The sequence below is a fragment of the Ursus americanus genome, chromosome 21, assembly GCF_024610735.1.
Source record: "Ursus americanus isolate L20-20 chromosome 21, mUrsAme1.1.p, whole genome shotgun sequence".
In the NCBI taxonomy this organism is placed as follows: domain Eukaryota; kingdom Metazoa; phylum Chordata; class Mammalia; order Carnivora; family Ursidae; genus Ursus; species Ursus americanus.
In genome coordinates this window covers 27,431,810-27,450,376 of record NC_142147.1, presented here as the reverse complement: position 1 = coordinate 27,450,376, position 18,567 = coordinate 27,431,810, and the positions used below count along the sequence as shown (strand labels likewise).

General features: G+C 40.3%; 1 protein-coding gene across 1 annotated transcript in view; it reads right to left on the bottom strand.

The window, feature by feature from the left end:
• The window catches only part of HYDIN (HYDIN axonemal central pair apparatus protein), a 376,490-nt gene that overhangs the window by 5,260 nt on the left and 352,663 nt on the right, over nt 1-18,567 (bottom strand). Inside the window, exons 81-85 of the mRNA XM_087870593.1 lie at nt 16,035-16,254; nt 14,193-14,405; nt 13,082-13,245; nt 12,091-12,241; nt 4,476-4,706 (exon numbers count right to left, since the gene is read on the bottom strand). Of these exons, the coding sequence (XP_087726719.1) occupies nt 4,476-4,706; nt 12,091-12,241; nt 13,082-13,245; nt 14,193-14,405; nt 16,035-16,254 (979 nt within the window). The remainder of the gene's footprint in view (nt 1-4,475; nt 4,707-12,090; nt 12,242-13,081; nt 13,246-14,192; nt 14,406-16,034; nt 16,255-18,567) is intronic.

Here is an 18,567-nt window from a genome sequence, read left to right as displayed (position 1 = left end):
ATTTGACAAAACTCTACATCCATTCATGGAGTTTTAAAAAAAAGGTCTTAGCAAACTAGGAATAGAAGGTGACATCCTTAATTTGATAAAGGGTATCTATAAGAAACCCAAAATAAACATAATAAATGGTGACACTTTGAAAGCTTTCCTTTTAAGATTAGGACCAAGACAAGGATGCTGTTTATTGCCTTTCTAGTCAACATCATTCTGCAGGTCCCAGATAGCCCTATAAGGCATGAAAAGGAACTCAAAGGAAGAAGCTTATAATGGAAGATATAAAATTGTATTTATGTACAGATGATATGATTGTACATGTAGAAAACTTAAAAATCTATAATTGAAATTATTATTGATAAGTGAATTATTTAAGGTGTTGGTTACAAAGTCAATATACAAAAAGTTAAAAACAGAACTACCCTACGATCCAGCAATTGTACTATAGGGTTTATACCCAAAGAATACAAAAACACTAATTCAAAGGGATACATGTACCCTCATGTTTATTGCAACATGATTTACAATAGCCAAGATATGGAAGCAGCCCAAGTGTCCACTGATAGATGAATGGATAAAGAAGAGGTGGTGTAGATATACAATGGAATACTACTCAGCCATCAAAAAGAATGAAATCTTGCCATTTCCAATGGCTTGAATGGATCTAGAGAGTATAATGCTAAGCAAAATAAGTCCATGAAAGAGAGACAAATGCCATATGATTTCATGTATATGTGGAATTTAAGAAACAAAACAAATGAGCAAAGGAAAAAAAGAGAGACAAATCAAGAAACAGATTCTTAATTATAGAGAACTGAAGGTTACCAGAGGGGTGGTGGGTAGGGTGATGGGTGAAATAGATGGTGGGGATTAAAGAGGGAACTTGTGGTGGTGAGTAGCAAGTGATGTATGAAAGTGTGGAATCACTATATTGTATACCTGCAACACTGTACATTAACTAACTGAAATTAAAATAAAAACTTAAAAAGCCAAAAAATTAAGGCAAAGTCAACATACAAAAATCATTAATATTGTTACATACTTGCAACAAATAGAAAATGAAATTTTGAAAAGATACCATTTACAATAGTATCAAAATATATAAAGCCTAGAAATAAATCTAACAAAAGATGAATAAGGCCTCTACATAGAAAACTAAAATAATATTACTGAGAGAAATTAAATAAGAAGACTTAAAGAAATGAAGATCTGCTTGTGGATTCGAAATCTCAATAGCGTAAAGACTGGAATTCTTTCTGTGACAGATATGCTCCAAGATGGTCCCCAGCGATCCCCATCTCCCGCCATTCACACTCTTGTGTCACCGGCTCCCATGTTGTACCAGGGCTGGTCTGTGTGACCTCTAGTATATGGCAGAGAGATGAGCCCTAGTATATGGCATGTCACTTCTGAGATTAAGAGGAAAAGCCTGTGGTTTCTGTCTTGTGCATGCGCTTCTTTGCTGCCTCAGTTTCTCTTAGATCACTTGCTCTAGGGGAAGTAAGCTCTCATGTTGAAAGCAGCTCTAGGGAGAAGTGTACATGGTGAGGAACCGAAGCCTCCAGCCGACAGCAAGGAAGGAAGGCCTTTCCAACAACCACATGACTGAGTTTAGAAGCAGGTTATGCAGCCCCAGTCAAGCCTTTGAGGTGACCAGAGTTCTGGCTGACAACTGACTACACCCTTCTGAAAGATCCTCAGCCCAAACCACCCAGCTAAGCTGCTGCTCTTGGATTCCTGAACCTCGGAAATTGTGTAGACAGTAAGTGCTTGGGGTTTTAAGTTGCTAATTTTTAGCAACTTAGGTACTTTGTTATGGACCAACAGGTAGCTAATACATTCTTAAAATAATCCAATCAAAATCCTAACAGGTTATTTAATTTTTTGGAGGAACATGACAAGTTGATTTATATGGAAATGCAAAGGGCCAAGAATGGCCAAGATACTCTTGAAGAACAGGAATATAAGAGATTATCAAGTCTTAATATAACATCAGCAGAAGGATATTATGATTTTAATTTAACTAATAATATAGCTTCAAAGTATATAAAGCAAAAACATGACAGAACTACAAGGACAGACAAATCCCCTATCACAGTGGTGACTTTAACATATTCTCTTAAATCTGACCAAACAAGTAGACCAAAATACCAGAGAATTAACATCAAAATGGCAAACACATGCTTTTTAAAAACAAACGGAGGATTAAAAAAAAAAAAAGATCATATATTGGGCCAAAAGGCAAATCTAAACAAATTCTAGAGGACTGAAATAATATGGAATATATTCCCTGACCACAAAATAACTTAAAAAACAAACGTATAGAAAAATCCACACGTTTGGAAATTAAGAAACACTTGTAATAACCCATGAGTCAAAAAAGAAGTATTCATAATGATGAAAGTTAGAATAGTTTTGAACCTTATGACAAAAAATGATGCATTTAAAAATTCGTACATTGCAGCTAAAGCAGCACTTAAGAGGGGGACTTATAAATCTTAAATGTGTGTATGGGAAAATAAAGAAGACTAGAAGTAAATGCACTAAACACTCATCTTAGAATTTAGATAAAGCACCAGTAACCCACAGGAAGCAGAAAGAAGGAAATAATTAAAAGCAGAAATCAAGCAACTAGAAAATGAACATATAATAAATCATGGAACACCACATCAAAAGCTAATGATGTACTGTATGGTGACTATCATAAGAAAAAAACATACAATAAAGAGTACCAACAAAACCAAAAGATGCCTTTTTGAATAAAAGATATAGTACTGAGAAACCTCTAACAAAACAGATCAAGCAATAGAAGGCACAAAACCAGTATTAGCAATGAGAAGAGAACATCACATAGAAGAGGTATAAGAGGATATCATGAGCATGGAGGCAGATCTCTCGCTCAGACTATTACCCAACTGAAGTCAATCCGTTTGTAAAAAGGTGAATTAAGATCACGAGGAGCTATCAGTTGATCCCGTGTTTTATCAGATTGGCAAACCTTTAAAAATGTGACAATGCCAAAAGTTGGTGATCTCTCATTACTGACTGGAGGTCATCTCCTGATTGGCAGTTACAGGCATGCACACCCTATGACCCAGAGATTCTCCTCCTTGGGGTACACTGTGGAGGAACACACGCGTGTGCAGCAGGAAGGCACTCGTGCGGTGAGGTCCACCACAGCATTTTTTCACGATAGCCAAACGCTGAAACCAACACGGACGTCTGGCCCCTGTAGAATGGATATCTAAATTGTGGGACAGCCGTATGATGGAATATTCTACAGCGACGGAGATGAACCAACCTCAGCAGCATGCATCAACGTGACAACTGCCACCACACACGACGTTGAGCAAAAGACATTAAAACGTTAAAGAATGCCCCCCCCTTCTTTATCCCTTTCTTCCCCTACCGATCATCCTAGTTCTTATGTTCCATAGATGAGAGAAATCATATGATAATTGTCTTTCTCTGCTTGACTTATTTCACTTAGTATTATCTCCTCCTGTGCTGTCCATGTCATTTAGTACGCTTTCTTTTGCATAGAGTTCAAAACCAGGCAAATCTAAACCATATGGCTGAAAAGCAAGAGATTATTACAAAATAAAGACAGTGGTAACTTTTAGGGTGAGGGACAGTACTGTGCATGGAGATAGCAGTTTCTGGGGTGGTGGCAATTTTTTATGTCCTGCCCTGGGTATTGGTTATACAGATATTTCTTTCTTAGTTGTTTAAACATGTTTTAATATATTCATTATAGGTATATATATTTGTTATACATTTCTGCATAGATTTTTAGAACTCATGATGAAAAATATAGGGACAAAATGAAGGGCATGGAGACTGTCTGAAGAATAAGACAGATTTTGCATTCTGAAGGGGAAGGAAGAGCTCGACTGGGTGCAGAGAATAAGCAGGCAGGCTCAAGTTGGAGAAACAGAAGGGATTTTGTTGGAATCTGGACAGTGAGAGTTTGGAGCCTTAAACTGAAAAGAATCTAAAGAAAGTTCATCGCCACATCAGCTCAGAATTCCAGGTCCTATCTTCCCATCCAGACACAGGTTTCTTGCACATCCTTCCTGAAAAGGTCTGTGCATAAGCAAATGGGACAGTGCACATGCTGGTCACTCGATATGCTATGTCCCTTACTTTCCTTTGCACCACATCTATTCTATGTTACCTTTATAATCAGTAAAAAACAAAAATTATGTCAAATTGAACAAGGCAAACAAGCATATGACAGAGGCAAGGGTTCATAACTAGTAAGTCCCTTTTACATGTCTGAACCACAGTGCTCCTGTGCCCGTGTTCGTGGGAGGACTTGGGCGGAAGGGGAAGGGGGACATCAGGAGTGTGACTGAGGGACCGTCCCCTGCCTTCCCGACCACTGTCAGGGCTGGCCCAACCTCAAGGAAGAAGGCCATGATCCAGGGGCAGAGCCTCTGTCACAGATATTGGGGGGTCCCTGGTCTCCAGGGCCATACCTCGGAGTTGGCAGGCACCACAAACTGGGAGGGCAGACTGATGTCAGGCACCCTGCATTCCGTGGAGAAGGTCACCAAATAGGGCAAGGGGTTCTCGACCTTGATGGAGGCTGATGTGCTCTGCCGGACGGGGCTCATCATCTCAATGGTTTTGATGACGCCTGAAGGGATGACCCTGAAACTCACCATGTAGTGTAAGAACTCACTGGTCACTTCGTTTCGGAAGATCACCTGGTTCGTGGGGAGAGGGGGATGAAGCAGGGCAGAGGAGAGGGGTTAGCGGAGGGGCTTCTACTGTCTCAAGGAGCTCCTTCTCTCTGCTAGCATTGCCTGCGGATATGAAGCACAGTGCCCACCGGCACTCCCACCCTGTCTGAACCCCCACCAGCCAGCCTTTCTCCTGCGGGGTTCTGTGCTGGCTCCTCCCAGGTGAGAGCTGATCGGACAGCCTGGGTTTGCTCAGAAGAGGCCAGAGCAGCACTGTCTAGAGCTGAAGGTGAACATGTCCCTGGGGGACCACTAGCTGGCCCCAGAGAACAAGCAAGACCCCGAGAGGTTCATGCTGTAGTGGGTTTCACTCCTATGCCAGTTGCTGCTGGAATCGACAATAATTCTAATAATAGTAATGACAGTATCTAACATTTAATGAATGATTACTGTGTGCCAGGCACTAGAAATACTTGTTTAATGTATACAACTTGTAGGCAACATTATTCCCGTTTCCTTTCTTTCGTTTGTTTTTGTTTTGTTTTGTTTTTTGCTTCGTTGTTTTGTTTTGTTATTGTTGTTGTTTGTTTCCCAAGGAAACTGAAGTTCAGCAAAGTTAAATACCTTGCCAAGGTCACGTGCAGAGAGAAGTGTCTGAACCAGGATTTGAACAAGGTTGAACTGACTCCAGAGCCCACCCTTGTGATTGCAGTACATTGTCCCCTCAGCCCTGCGACTGACATGATAAACTTCTGCTTCCAGTAGACCCAGATATCTGTCTGGTATCATTTTCCCTCAGACTGAAGAATTAGCATGTTGTCCAGTGATGCAAGTCTGCTGACAAAGAATTCTCTCATGTTCTTTTATCTGAAAATAACTCCATTTTAAAGAATATTTTCAGTGAATGAAGAATTCTCAGTTGATAGAATTCAGCATTTTGCAGATGGCTTCCATTGTATTTGAAGAAGTCAGTGGTCATTTTTATTGTTGTCTCCTGTATGTAACAGATTTTTAAATATCTGCTTGTTTCAAGCTTTTCTCTTTGATTCTCAGTTTTACTATGATATGCACAGACATGGTTTTCTTTATATTTTTCCTGCTTGAGGTTTGCCAAGTTTCTTGGATCTGTAAATATATGTATTTTTAAATTCATATCAGGGAAGTTTCATAATTTTTTCAAATAGTTTTCTGCCTGTTCTCCCTTTATTCTCTTCTTGGACTCCTATTACTCATGTGTTAGAAAATTTTACATTTTCTCACAGTTCTGAGGCTCTGGTTCATTTCAGTCAATCTTTTTTTCTTTTTGTTCAATCTGCTATTAAGCACATCCAGTGAAACTTTCATTTCAGTTTATTTTAGTTTTCAATTCTAGACTATCCATTTGGTTCTTTTTTTATAGTTTCCATTTCTCTGCTGAGATTCCTTATCTGTCCATATTTAATTATTTGAAATATTTTCTTTTAGTTTTAAACATGTTTATAATAGCTGTTTTCAGGTCTTTGTCTGCTTAATCCAATATCTGGCCCATCTTGGAGTCCATTTTTATTGACTGCCTTTTTTGTGACTATGGGTCACATTTCCCTGCTTTGTCACAAGTCTAGTAATTTCTGCTGGTACACTGGACATTGCTGATGATCATTGTAGAGATTCTGGATTCTGTTATCTTCCTTGTAAGAGTGTTGATTTCATTCTAGGAAGCAGTTCAATCATTGACTTTTTGACTTATCACTTTAAAGTTGAGTAGGTTTGGTTTCATGCTTTGTTAGAGCAGATCTGTGGAAAGCTCAAGGTGTTTCTCAAGACCTTGCAACTTGGTAGGATTCAATCTTCAAATTTTGTCCTTCCTGAAGATCTTGTAGGTGCTTAGTTTTAGGCTTTTTAAGGGCCTAAAAGGACTTATCCTAAGGGCATGGTCCTTTCTTCTGGCCATTCTGGTATTTCAACTGGATTCTTAGGATGTTGGTGAGATGCTAATGCAGTCTCCACTCTGGCTGAGCCAAACCTCCAATGTCCCCCAGCACTGATTAATGTATCTTTGTTCCTTTATCAACCTCTTTTGGAAGTTGTTCTCTGATAAATCTCAAATAGTCTCATCTTGGGCATGTGCAGAATGACTCTCAACCAAAGACTTTGAGGGGAACTCCCACACAGACTTCTGTCTCCCTTCCCCCCAGCACCCTGCCACGCCATGCATTGCTCCCTCCACTTCTCTACCACCCTGTAGAGACCAGCTATTTCAACTGCACCAAACTCTGATTTCTGCATTGTCAGTTCACTGGGGCAGCTGTGCTTTGCTTAGACTCTAGCTCACTGCAGTGCAGTCAGGAAACTGTCCCCTGGCAGAGAGCCAGGACAATTATGGAGAATCATCTCATTAGCTTTTCTTCTCTTTAATGGATTGCAGTATTGTGCTGCCTGTTGTCAATGCCTGAGAAGACTTGCCTCAGATATTCTGTCTGGGTTTTATGATCATTTATGGTGGGAAGAGTCATTACTCCATCATAATCAGAAGAAGTGCTTTCGGATTTTTAAAGAACTTTTGTGTTGTTAATTTTAATACATATTATTGTAAAGAGATTCTGTGATCTACGTTCACCATCATTTTTACTTAACACTTTAAAACATATATTTACTTATATTTTTTTGTTCACGTCTATAGTTTATGACCATCTTTATTCTTTCCCTACCCTTCTGATGAATGAAAGAACATCTTTCATTTCCCCATTTGCTTCCCACTGAATGAGACAAAATTTTTCATTGCCTTATTTTATTCCTCCCCTTGCTATTTCCTATATTGAGGTCATATGAAATACTCATTTCAGATTGCTTTTCAACAATTATTTTAAATTACCTATCAATTGAATTTTGATTCTTTGTTCTTTGTATCCTTATGTTTTCCTCTTGATTTCACTTACTTGTTTTTAAAATTTTCCTAATTCAAAAACTTTTAATTTAATAGTACTTCTTTCAAACAGGGATTTTATATATGGGTAGGTTACTTTGAGTCCTTGCATGTTTAAAAATATCTTTATTTTGGCACGTATTGCATGGTGCACTGGGTGTTATATGCAACCAATGAATCATCGAACTTTACATCAAAAACCAGGGATGTACTGTATGGTGACTAACATAATATAATAAAAAATATTATTAAAAAAATAAAACAAATATTGTTAATTCAAAAAAAATCTTTATTTGCCCTCATAATAGTTTTGTTTGGAAAAAGTTCTAGATTGAACATCGCTCTAAGTTATATGAATAGCTTATTCCACTGCACCCCCCACCTTTTCTTGAGAGAAAGAGAGTAAGCATGCACGTATGCATTTGTGATGGGGGTGGGCTGGGGCAGAGGGAGAGGAAGAGGGAAAATCTTAAGCAGGCTCACAGGCTCCATGCCCAGTGTGGAGACCAACACGGGGGCTCAAGCCCATGACCCTGAGATCATGACTTGAGCCAAAATCAAGAGTCAAACACTTAACCTACTGAGCCAACCAGGTGCCCCTCCACTGTTTCTTGTATTCAGTGTTACCATGAAAAATCTGATGTTATTGTGATTATTTCCTTTGACTTTATCTAGAATAATTTAGGAATTTCTTTTTTATCCCAGTTTTCTACAATTTTGTTCTCATGTATTTAGATGTGAGTTTTTTTTTCCATTCATCCTATTTGGCAAGTTGTTGGGTCCCTTTAGTTACAAGACTCAGCCTTTTTCAAATAGTCCTGGAAATTTTTCTTCAATTATTTTGAAGATATTTTTTTTCCTTTTATTATCTAGTTTTTCTGTTTCAGGAGCTCTTTTTTTTAATTTAAATTTTAGTTAACATATGGTGCAATATCAGTTTCTGGAGTAGAATTCAGTGATTCATCATTTACATATAACACCCAGGGCTCATCACAACAACTGCCCTCTTTAATACCTATCACCCTTCTAGCGCATTCCCTACCCACCTCCTTCCATCAATCCTTAGTTTTTTCTCTATCATTAAGAATCTCTTATGGCTTATTTCCCTCTATCCTTTTTTTCTTTTCCCTCTTCCCATATGTTCATCTGTTTTCTTTCTTAAATTCCGCATATGAGTGAAACCATATGGTATTTATATTTCTCTGACTTATTTCACTTAGTGTAATACTCTCTAACTTCATCCATGTCATTGCAAGTGACAAGATTTCATTCTTTTTGATGGCTGAGTAATATTCCATTGTATATATATACCCCATCTTCTTTATCCATTCATTAGTCAATGGACATTTGCGCTCTCTCCGTAGTTTGGATACTGTTGATGCTGCTGCTATAAACATTGGGGTGGATGTACCCTTTTGGATCTGTATTTTTGTATCCTTTGGGTAAATACCTAGTAGTGCAATTGCTGGGTCATAGGCTAGTTCTTTTGTTAACCTTTTTTTTTTTTTTGAAGATTTTATTTATTTATTTATTTGACAGAGAGAGGGAACACAAGCAGGGGGAGTGGGAGAGGGAGAAGCAGGCTTCCCGCTGAGCAGGGAGCCTGATGCGGGGCTTGATCCCAGAACACTGGGATCATGACCTGAGCCGAAGGCAGACACTTAATGACTGAGCCACCCAGGTGCCCCGTTCTTTTGTTAACTTTTTGAGGAGCCACTGTTCTCCTGAGTGGCTGCACCAGTTTGCATTCCCACCAACAGTGCAAGAGGGTGCCCCTTTCTCAGCATCCCGTTGTTTCTTGTGTTGTTAATTTTAGCCATTCTGACGAGGTGTGAGGTGTTAGCTCTTCATAGTTTTGCTTTGTATTTCCCTGATGATAAGTGATGTTGAGTACCTTTTCATGTGTCTGTAAGCCATTTGGATGTCTTCTTTGGAAAATAAGTCTTTTCTTCTTGTCTTCTGCCTATTTCTTAACTGGATTATTTATTTTTTGGGTGTTGAATTTCTTATTAGGTGACATTAGAACTCTTTGATTTATAATTTATGTCTCATATTTCCTTTCATTTTTTTTTGAAACAGCTTTATTGAGATGCGATTCACATACCATATAATTCACCCATTTAAAGTGTACAATGCTAAAGGAAATAAGTCAAGCAGAGAGAGACAAATATCATATGGTTTCACTCATTTATGGAACATAAGAAGTAGGAAGATCGGTAGGAGAAGAAAGGGAAGAAGGAAGGGGGGTAAACAGAAGGGGGAATGAACCATGAGAGACTATGGACTCTGGGAAACAAATTGAGGGCTTTAGGGGGGAGGGGAGGTGGGGGATTGGGATAGGCCAGTGATGGGTATTAAGGAGGGCATGTATTGCATGGTGCACTGGGTGTTATACGCAAGTAATGAATCATGGAACTTTACATCAAAAACTTGGGATGTACTGTATGGTGACTAACATAACATAATAAAAATTACTATTAAAAAAAGTACTATAGTAATTAAGACAGTGTGATACTGATGTAGGAATAGACAAAGTACCAGAATGGAATAAAGAGCCCTGAAACTGAAAAAAAAAAAAGTGTACAATTTAGTGGTTTTTAGTATACTCACAAAGTGATGCAAGTATCACCACAATCAATTTTAGGTCATTTTCATCAACCTGAAAAGAAACTCTATGTCCATTACCAATCACTCCCCGTTTCCTCAACCCATCCACTCTAGCCCTAGGCACCGCTAATTTACTTTCTCTTTCTATGGATCTGCCTATTCTGGACATTTCGTATAAATTAAATCATACACTATGTGGCCATTTGTGACTGGCTCTGCTCAGCTAGCATAATGTTTTCAAGGCTCACCCTTGTATTGCACGTATTTGCACTTCATTTCCATTTCTTTCTATTGCCAAATAATATTGCACTGTATTTATTCATGTGGGTTGATGGACATTTGGTTTGTTTCCATTTTGTGGTTCTTATGAATAATGCTGCTATGAACATTTATGTACAGGTTCTCGTGCGGACATAGGTTTTCATTTATCCTGGGTATACATCTAGCAGTGAAATTGCTGAGTCACATGGTAACTCTAAGTCTAATCATTTAAGGAAGGCCAGACGGTTTTCCGCAGCAGCTGCACCATTTTACACTGCTGCCAACAATGCATGAGGGATCCGACCTCTCCACACCCTCTCCAGCACTTATTACTTCCTTCCATTCTTGCTATTTCTTTCTGCGCATGTGCTAAAGTCTGTGCTATTACTCAGCTCTATCTAACTTATTAGTAATCTCTTCCCTAGAGTTCATTACACTATTCAGCCTTCCTGTATGGTTTTCTATGACAAACATTCAGTTTCTTTATTTTCCAGGTCTCTGATTGTTTTCCACAATAGTCTGTTCTTCTATTATGGGTAAGATTATCTTCTTTTATTCCTTTGAGGATATTAATAATATTCCCTAAAAATCTTCTGTTTGCTTTAATACATCTTTTATCTTAGGGGTTTCTCTTTGTTGAGCTGGTATTTCTATTTAGAGTGGCTTTTTATTTTCTTCAGATGTTTCATGAGACCATGATTTCAAGGTTCTCTGTTAGCCTGTGAATGTGACCTGAGTAGAGCAGTCTACCTCAGTGATTGTAGGTGAGGATGACATCCGACTGCGTGGGTTTTGCCAGTATCTCTTCTGGAAGAAGGAGGTTTTTTCTTTTTTCAAAACTTTAAAATCTTTCCCTAGCTTATTCCATCTTTCATCACAGCTTCTAATACTATCTATAAATGAGTAATTTCTACATATTATCTATAAATGAGTAATTCCATATATATTATCTTCAGCCCTAACCTCTCCGGTACTGATCCATAAGCGCTCCTCTTCTTCAAAGCACATATCTCATTTTGTAATTATACGCTCATAGTACCATTATTTGGTTAAGGCCCTTCTCCTTTCACTGGACTGTGCATTCCATGAAAACAGAGACTGTGCCTTTTTTTGATCGTTGCTGTGTTGCCAGCACTTAGTATAGTGTGCGGCAGATATAGTCGCAGGTACTTGCTGAACTAATGATGAATTAGGAGAAACAGTTCATGCATGAAAGACCCTGTGGTATCTTGGAGCAGGTGGCTCTGAGTTGAATCCTGGCTCTGACCTTACTAGCTGTATGTACTGAATGTTAGTACGGTGCTAGCCACTGTAAGTGCTCAGAAAAAGGGCTCTTTTCTTATTATTGTGGTCTGGTGTTTGCTGGCCCAGTGTTATTTACTGCTTAAGGATTTTCATGATTCTCCTGCCTTGAATGTTTGGCGTGGGTCTACACGATAGATGGATGGCCCTGCAGTCTAGCTGCATCTAAAAGAGGCTGGGAATCCTGAAAGCCTTTGCCAGGTCACTAAATGGTTAGCCCAACAGGATAAGGATAGGCTGGTGGTGGGAGGACATCTTCACTCCCTAACACCAGGCTCATCAGCCTCAGGGGCGAAACTCCAGAGTTCCAGGGAAATGCTTTTAACATGTAGATACCTTTGCACTGTATAGTCCCTCCTTGTGGGAAAAGAAGTTCAGCTTGTAGTCTTTCTTGGAGCCAGACAGTACATCAATGTAATCAAGGCCTTTTAAGGTAACACTTAGGTCTGGCCTCTCTGGTTTTATCATTTCCACAATGACCCGGAATCTGGGGGGACACAGCAGCACATGAAGAGAGGACAGAGAAAATGAGAACATCTGCCCAAAGGAAAGAAGGAAAGGTGCTATTGCTACTCTTGACTTTATGAAAAGCATGTGGGTCCAGGATTCTGGTCTTTACTTTGTCTCTAACAATACCAATAACTACCATTTATTGCCACCTGTTATGTGCCAGGTGCTGAGTCTGTGCTCCACATGTGTTACTAGTAACACATGGAGGTACATATGACTATCACCTCATCTTACTAATGAGGAAACAGAGGCCAAGAGGAAACATGCTCAGATAACACAATTAGTTATTGGTAGAACCAGGATTCAAAGTTAGGTCTGGGCCTTCATCCACTATGCTACCTGGCAGCCTTCAGTAAGTAAGCCTCTTCTCCCAGACTTTGGCTCCTTCTCTATAAAAGAAGGGGACCAGGCTGCTGGTCCTCAATCTTCCCTAGCCCTCGTATTCTACTCTACTCCCCCTGCAACTAAAGAGCCAAGGTGCGTCCTTCTCTGGCCGGTGGCTGAGGTGATAAGGTAGAGCATTTGATAACCACCATAATTCCCATTTTGATAATAATAATAACAGCTAACATTTACCGAGCACTTATTTTGTGCCAGGCCCTGGTCTAGCAGACTTAGATAATCAGCTATTCACAGACAGCAGTGGGTGTCTGGGAGCTTAGAGGTCAGGAAGTGCCTGGCCACATCAGGGAACTTTGTCTCTGATTCTTTCAGCCCCTCAATGTCCCCTAGAGGCCCTGACCAGGGGAAGGGCCAGGCTAGACAGGATGTTCTCCCTCCATCACCTCCACCCTGACCCCTTGCCCCACTCTCTCACCTCTGGGGCTTGTTAAGCCAGTTGCTGACTGGCAGGAGTTCAACGTAGGGCGTCTTACATGGTACTTCACGGAAGATATTGGCCACAGGTTTGGGGAGCTCAGAGACCCCATGCAGCGTATACAGCCAGCCAGTCCCATCGGGGAGGGGGAAGAAGAGGGTACCCTAAGGAGAAGGAGTGTGGTCAGAATGGCACAGAAGGCCCCTTATTAGCTATGATAATGTCCCAGGGTTAACAGAAGCCCTCACGTAAGTGTTACTCTTAGAAAGTAGCTTGGTAGTATGTTTTAAGGGTCATAAAAATGTTCATATGCATTTGAACCAGGAACCTCACCCCAAGGAACTTAAGAGTCCCATGCTCTACCAATTGAGCTAGCCGGTGGCCTCATCCCAGGGAACTTAAAAATCCCTTCAGAGGAAAAAGCTGTGTGTATGCGCGCACGCACACACACACACACACACACACACACACACACACACACTGAAATCATTTATAGTATTGATGGAAATTTGGTAACAACTTTCATATTCAACAACTGGGGAATGTTAAATAAATTATGGAACTCTCATTCAAGAAATATTAGACAATCATTAAACATTATGATTACAAACACTATCCAGTTAAACAGGAAAATGCTCATGATATAATGTAAAGTGAAAATGAACAGAAGGCAACATCTGGTATGCTATGATGGCAGCTATGGCTGTATCTGAATGAGGGTTGGGAGTGAAGACAGAAGAAAACTGTTCTCCTTTTTTAGGGTGGAAGAATGCGTGGCCTCTTTCCTTTCTTATTTTTATTACAGCCACAATGATGTTATTTGTGCAATTAAGCTAAATATTAATTGCTTGATGCTTAGTCCAGGACTCTGTTCAGAACTGCGCCCCTTGTTCCAAGAGAATCCCTTATACAGGAAAACATGTGGGCACCGAGGGAGGCTTTGGACTCGATGATCTGCAGGATTCCCTATTGTTCCAACATGGTTGGTGGGGTCCCCTCTTGTTAGAACATTCTCTGAGCTCCCAAATTCTATCTCCCCACCTCTTTTGCACCACTCTTCCCCGCCAACCATACTGGGAAACTGACGTGGGTGGGGGGAGCCTCAGTCTACCTGATGTTTTCGGTTCTCCAAGTTCATGGTGCGGGGTCTGTAGGTGATCTCATAGGGCTTGTTTTGCTGATGGGGCTCCAGGGTGATGAACTCAGGACCCTCCCAGTGCTCGCCCTCAAAGATGGGGTGCAGGTTCCAGGTCTGGTTGGTGCGGTTTGAAAGCATGATGGTCTGCGTGTGCTTGGAGCGCACCTGGCAGGTGAAGTTCACCACCTGGAAGAAAGCATGCACCTCAGGCAGGTGGTGGAATTTACACACGAGTAGTTCGAGGACAGGTTCAGGCTGGAGATACATATTTGGGAGTTGAGGGTATGGCAATTATTTTTTAAGGCCAAGAAATTGGATGAGATCGTCAAGAAGTTAATTGTTTTTAGAAAAAAAGAAGAAATTTAAGAAATTTAATACCTGACTGGCACACTCCAATGTTAAGAAAAATCAGAAGAGGAGATGAGAGGTAGCATCTAATAAGGTAGGAGGAAACCCAGCGAAGGGTGGTATCGTAGGAGCTCTGTGAAAGTGTTGGAAAGATGCTTCCTTCAAGGGACTTGTTCAAGGTATCAAATGCTATCAACAGGTCAACAGTTGAGAACTGACCACCGAATGTAGCAATGGGGACAGTGTGGCAGTGGCGGTAAGGAGAGTCAAATAGATTAGTAGACAAGAACAGAATTCAGCAATAGACCCGTACCTACATGGTCAAATGGTTTCTGACCCAGGTGCAGAGGTATTTCAGTGGAGAAAGGATAATCTTTTCAACAAATGGTGCTGAAATAATTGGATATTGGTATACAAAAAAAAACCACAATGAAATAAATTTTAATCCATATCTTGCACTATATGCAAAAATTAACTCTAAACAGATTGATGACCTAAATATAAAATTTGTGTCCTGAATATATGAAGAATTCTCAAAACTCAATAATAAGAAAATAAACAACCCAGTTAAAGATAGAAAGTTTGAACAGATACTTCAACAAAGATGATATATGGGCGGCAAATATATACCAGAAAAGATGCTCAACATCGTAAGTCATTAGGGAACTACAAATTAAAAAACACAAGGTGACACCACTACATATCTATTAGAATGACTAAAATGAAAACAACCAACCATATCAAGTGCTGGCAAGATGTGACATAGTGGAAATGTCAGACAATGCTGGTAGAAATGTAAAATGACACAGCCACGTTGGAAGACGGTTTAGTAGGTTCTTAAAAAAGTAAATATATGCCTGCTTATGACCCAGCCATTCCACTCCTAGATATTTACCCAAGAAAATGAAAGCAGATGTTCTCTCTAAGACTCGTACAGACATGTTCATGATTCCATTTATATAACACTCTGGAAATAATAGGATTACAGAGATGAAGACTGGGTGTCATTTTTACCATAAGTGGTTTTTACCATAAGTGGAACAGAGTTTCCAGGTTTCTATGGACATGGCTAGCAGAAGGTTAACCCAAGGCCCCCTCCCCCCCTTTTTTTAAGGAGAGAGAAGGAGAGAAAGGTGTTTGCCCTTTACTTACAGAGCTTGTAACAGAATTTGATCTAGCCAGAGAGACCAGTGCAAGCTTCTTTGAGAATGTGATGCTTGAGTTGAGAGCTGAAGAATGAATAGGAATTAACTAAATGAAGAGGGGAAAATGAATATTGCAGCAGTGGGAATAGAATATGCAAAAGCCCTGTGGCAGGGGTTGGGGAGCAGGTCTGAATGTTTGATGTTGGCACCGAGGACTGTTTGAACAGACTCACTTGTTTCTAGAAGGCCTAGCTGAATTCACTCGTGGAGCTTGCTGGGCCCACTCTGGCTGCTGGCCCATCTGTGGGCAGCATCTACTAACCTCTTTTACTGCAGGTGGTCCCACGCAGACTCCAGATAGGGTCAGGCTCAGGGGATTGCCTCCCTGGATGAAGCAGAGCAAGTTTTTATAGAGACTCTCCTTGCCCACTTCAGTGGGATGGTATGTCACTTCGAAAGAAACGTCCATGCCCGCCGTGATATAGCCTTCTTCTGGGCTGATGGAGAAATGAGGCGCAAACTTTTTGACATCCCATTTAAACCTTTTCCAAGACAAAAGGAGACAAGAAAGTTTACTGGTATCCTTAGGGTGTCCTCCATGCTGCTGAGATCAAGAGAATTTGCCTGGGCTTTTAGCTGGGAGGTTCACCCCCCCCCCCCACAAATACTCCCTGGGACTTGGGAGGAAGATCATCACTGGGTGCAGCAGAGGCAGGTGGGGACAAGAGCCAGGTCACTCCTGGGTAAGACAGCTCAGCTGCCTTATCCAAATCGGCAAAGAAGAAGTCAAAATGTCTCTCTTCGCAGATGACATGATACTCTTTATGGAAAACCCAAAAGAATCCACTCCCAAACTATTAGAAGTTATAGAGCAATTCAGTAATGTGGCGGGATACAAAATCAATGCTCAGAAATCAGTTGCATTTCTATACACGAATAATGAGACTGAAGAAAGAGAAATTAGGGAATCCATCCCATTTACAATAGCACCAAAAACCATACGTTACCTTGGAATTAACTTAACCAGAGACGTAAAGGACCTATATTCTAGAAACTATAAATCACTCTTGAAAGACATTGAGGAAGACACAAAAAGATGGAAAAATATTCCATGCTCATGGATCGGAAGAATTAACATAGTTAAAATGTCCATGCTACCCAGAGCAATCTACACTTTCAATGCTATCCCGATCAAAATACCGAGGACATTTTTCAAAGAACTGGAACAAATAGTCCTTAAATTTGTATGGAACCAGAAAAGGCCCCGAATCTCCAAGGAACTGTTGAAAAGGAAAAACAAAGCTGGGGGCATCACAATGCCGGATTTCGAGCTGTACTACAAAGCTGTGATCACAAAGACAGCATGGTACTGGCACAAAAACAGACACATAGACCAATGGAACAGAATAGAGAACCCAGAAATGGACCCTCGGCTCTTTGGGCAACTAATCTTTGATAAAGCAGGAAAAAACATCCAGTGGAAAAAAGACAGTCTCTTCAATAAATGGTGCTGGGAAAACTGGACAGCTACATGCAAAAGAATGAAACTTGACCAATCTCTCACACCATACACAAATATAAACTCCAAATGGATGAAAGACCTTGATGTGAGACAGGAATCCATCAAAATCCTAAAGGAGAACATAGGCAGCAACCTCTACGACATCGGCCAAAGCAACCTTTTTCATGACACATCTCCAAAGGCAAGAGAAACAAAAGATAAAATGAACTTATGGGACTTCATCAAGATAAAAAGCTTCTGCACAGCCAAGGAAACAGTCAAAAAAACTAAGAGGCAGCCCACGGAATGGGAGAAGATATTTGCAAATGACACTACAGATAAAAGACTGGTATCCAAGATCTACAAAGAACTTCTCAAACTCAATACACGAGAAACAAATAAACAAATAAAAAAATGGGCAGAAGATATGAACAGACACTTTTCCAATGAAGATATACAAATGGCTAACAGACACATGAAAAAATGTTCAAAATCATTAGCCATCAGGGAAATTCAAATCAAAACCACACTGAGATACCATCTTACGCCAGTTAGAATGGCAAAAATAGACAAGGCAAGTAACAACAATTGTTGGAAAGGATGTGGAGAAAGGGGATCCCTCCTACATTGTTGGTGGGAATGCAAGTTGGTACAGCCACTCTGGAAAACAGTGTGGAGGTCCCTTAAAAAGTTAAAAATTGAGCTACCCTATGATCCAGCCATTACACTACTGGGTGCTTACCCCAAAGATACAGACGTAGTGAAGAGAAGGGCCATATGCACCCCAATGTTCATAGCAGTAATGTCCACAATAGCTAAATCGTGGAAGGAGCCAAGATGCCCTTCAACAGATAACTGGATTAAGAAGTTGTGGTCCATATATACAATGGAATATTACTCAGCTATCAGAAAGAACGAATTCTCAACATTTGCTGCAACATGGACAGCACTGGAGGAGATAATGCTAAGTGAAATAAGTCAAGCAGAGAAAGACAATTATCATATGATTTCTCTCATCTATGGAACATAAGAACTAGGATGATCGGTAAGGGAAGAAAGGGATAAAGAAAGGGGGGGTAATCAGAAGGGGGAATGAAACATGAGAGACTATGGACTATGAGAAACAAACTGAGGGCCTCAGAGGGGAGGGGGGTGGGGGAATGGGATAGACCAGTGATGGGTAGTAAGGAGGGCATGTATTGCATGGGGCACTGGGTATTATACACAACTAATGAATCATCGAACTTTACATCGGAAACCGGGGATGTACTGTATGGTGACTAACATAATATAATAAAAAATCATTAAAAAAAAAAAAAAGACAGCTCAGCTGCCTCTCAGAGCGGAGCAGGGT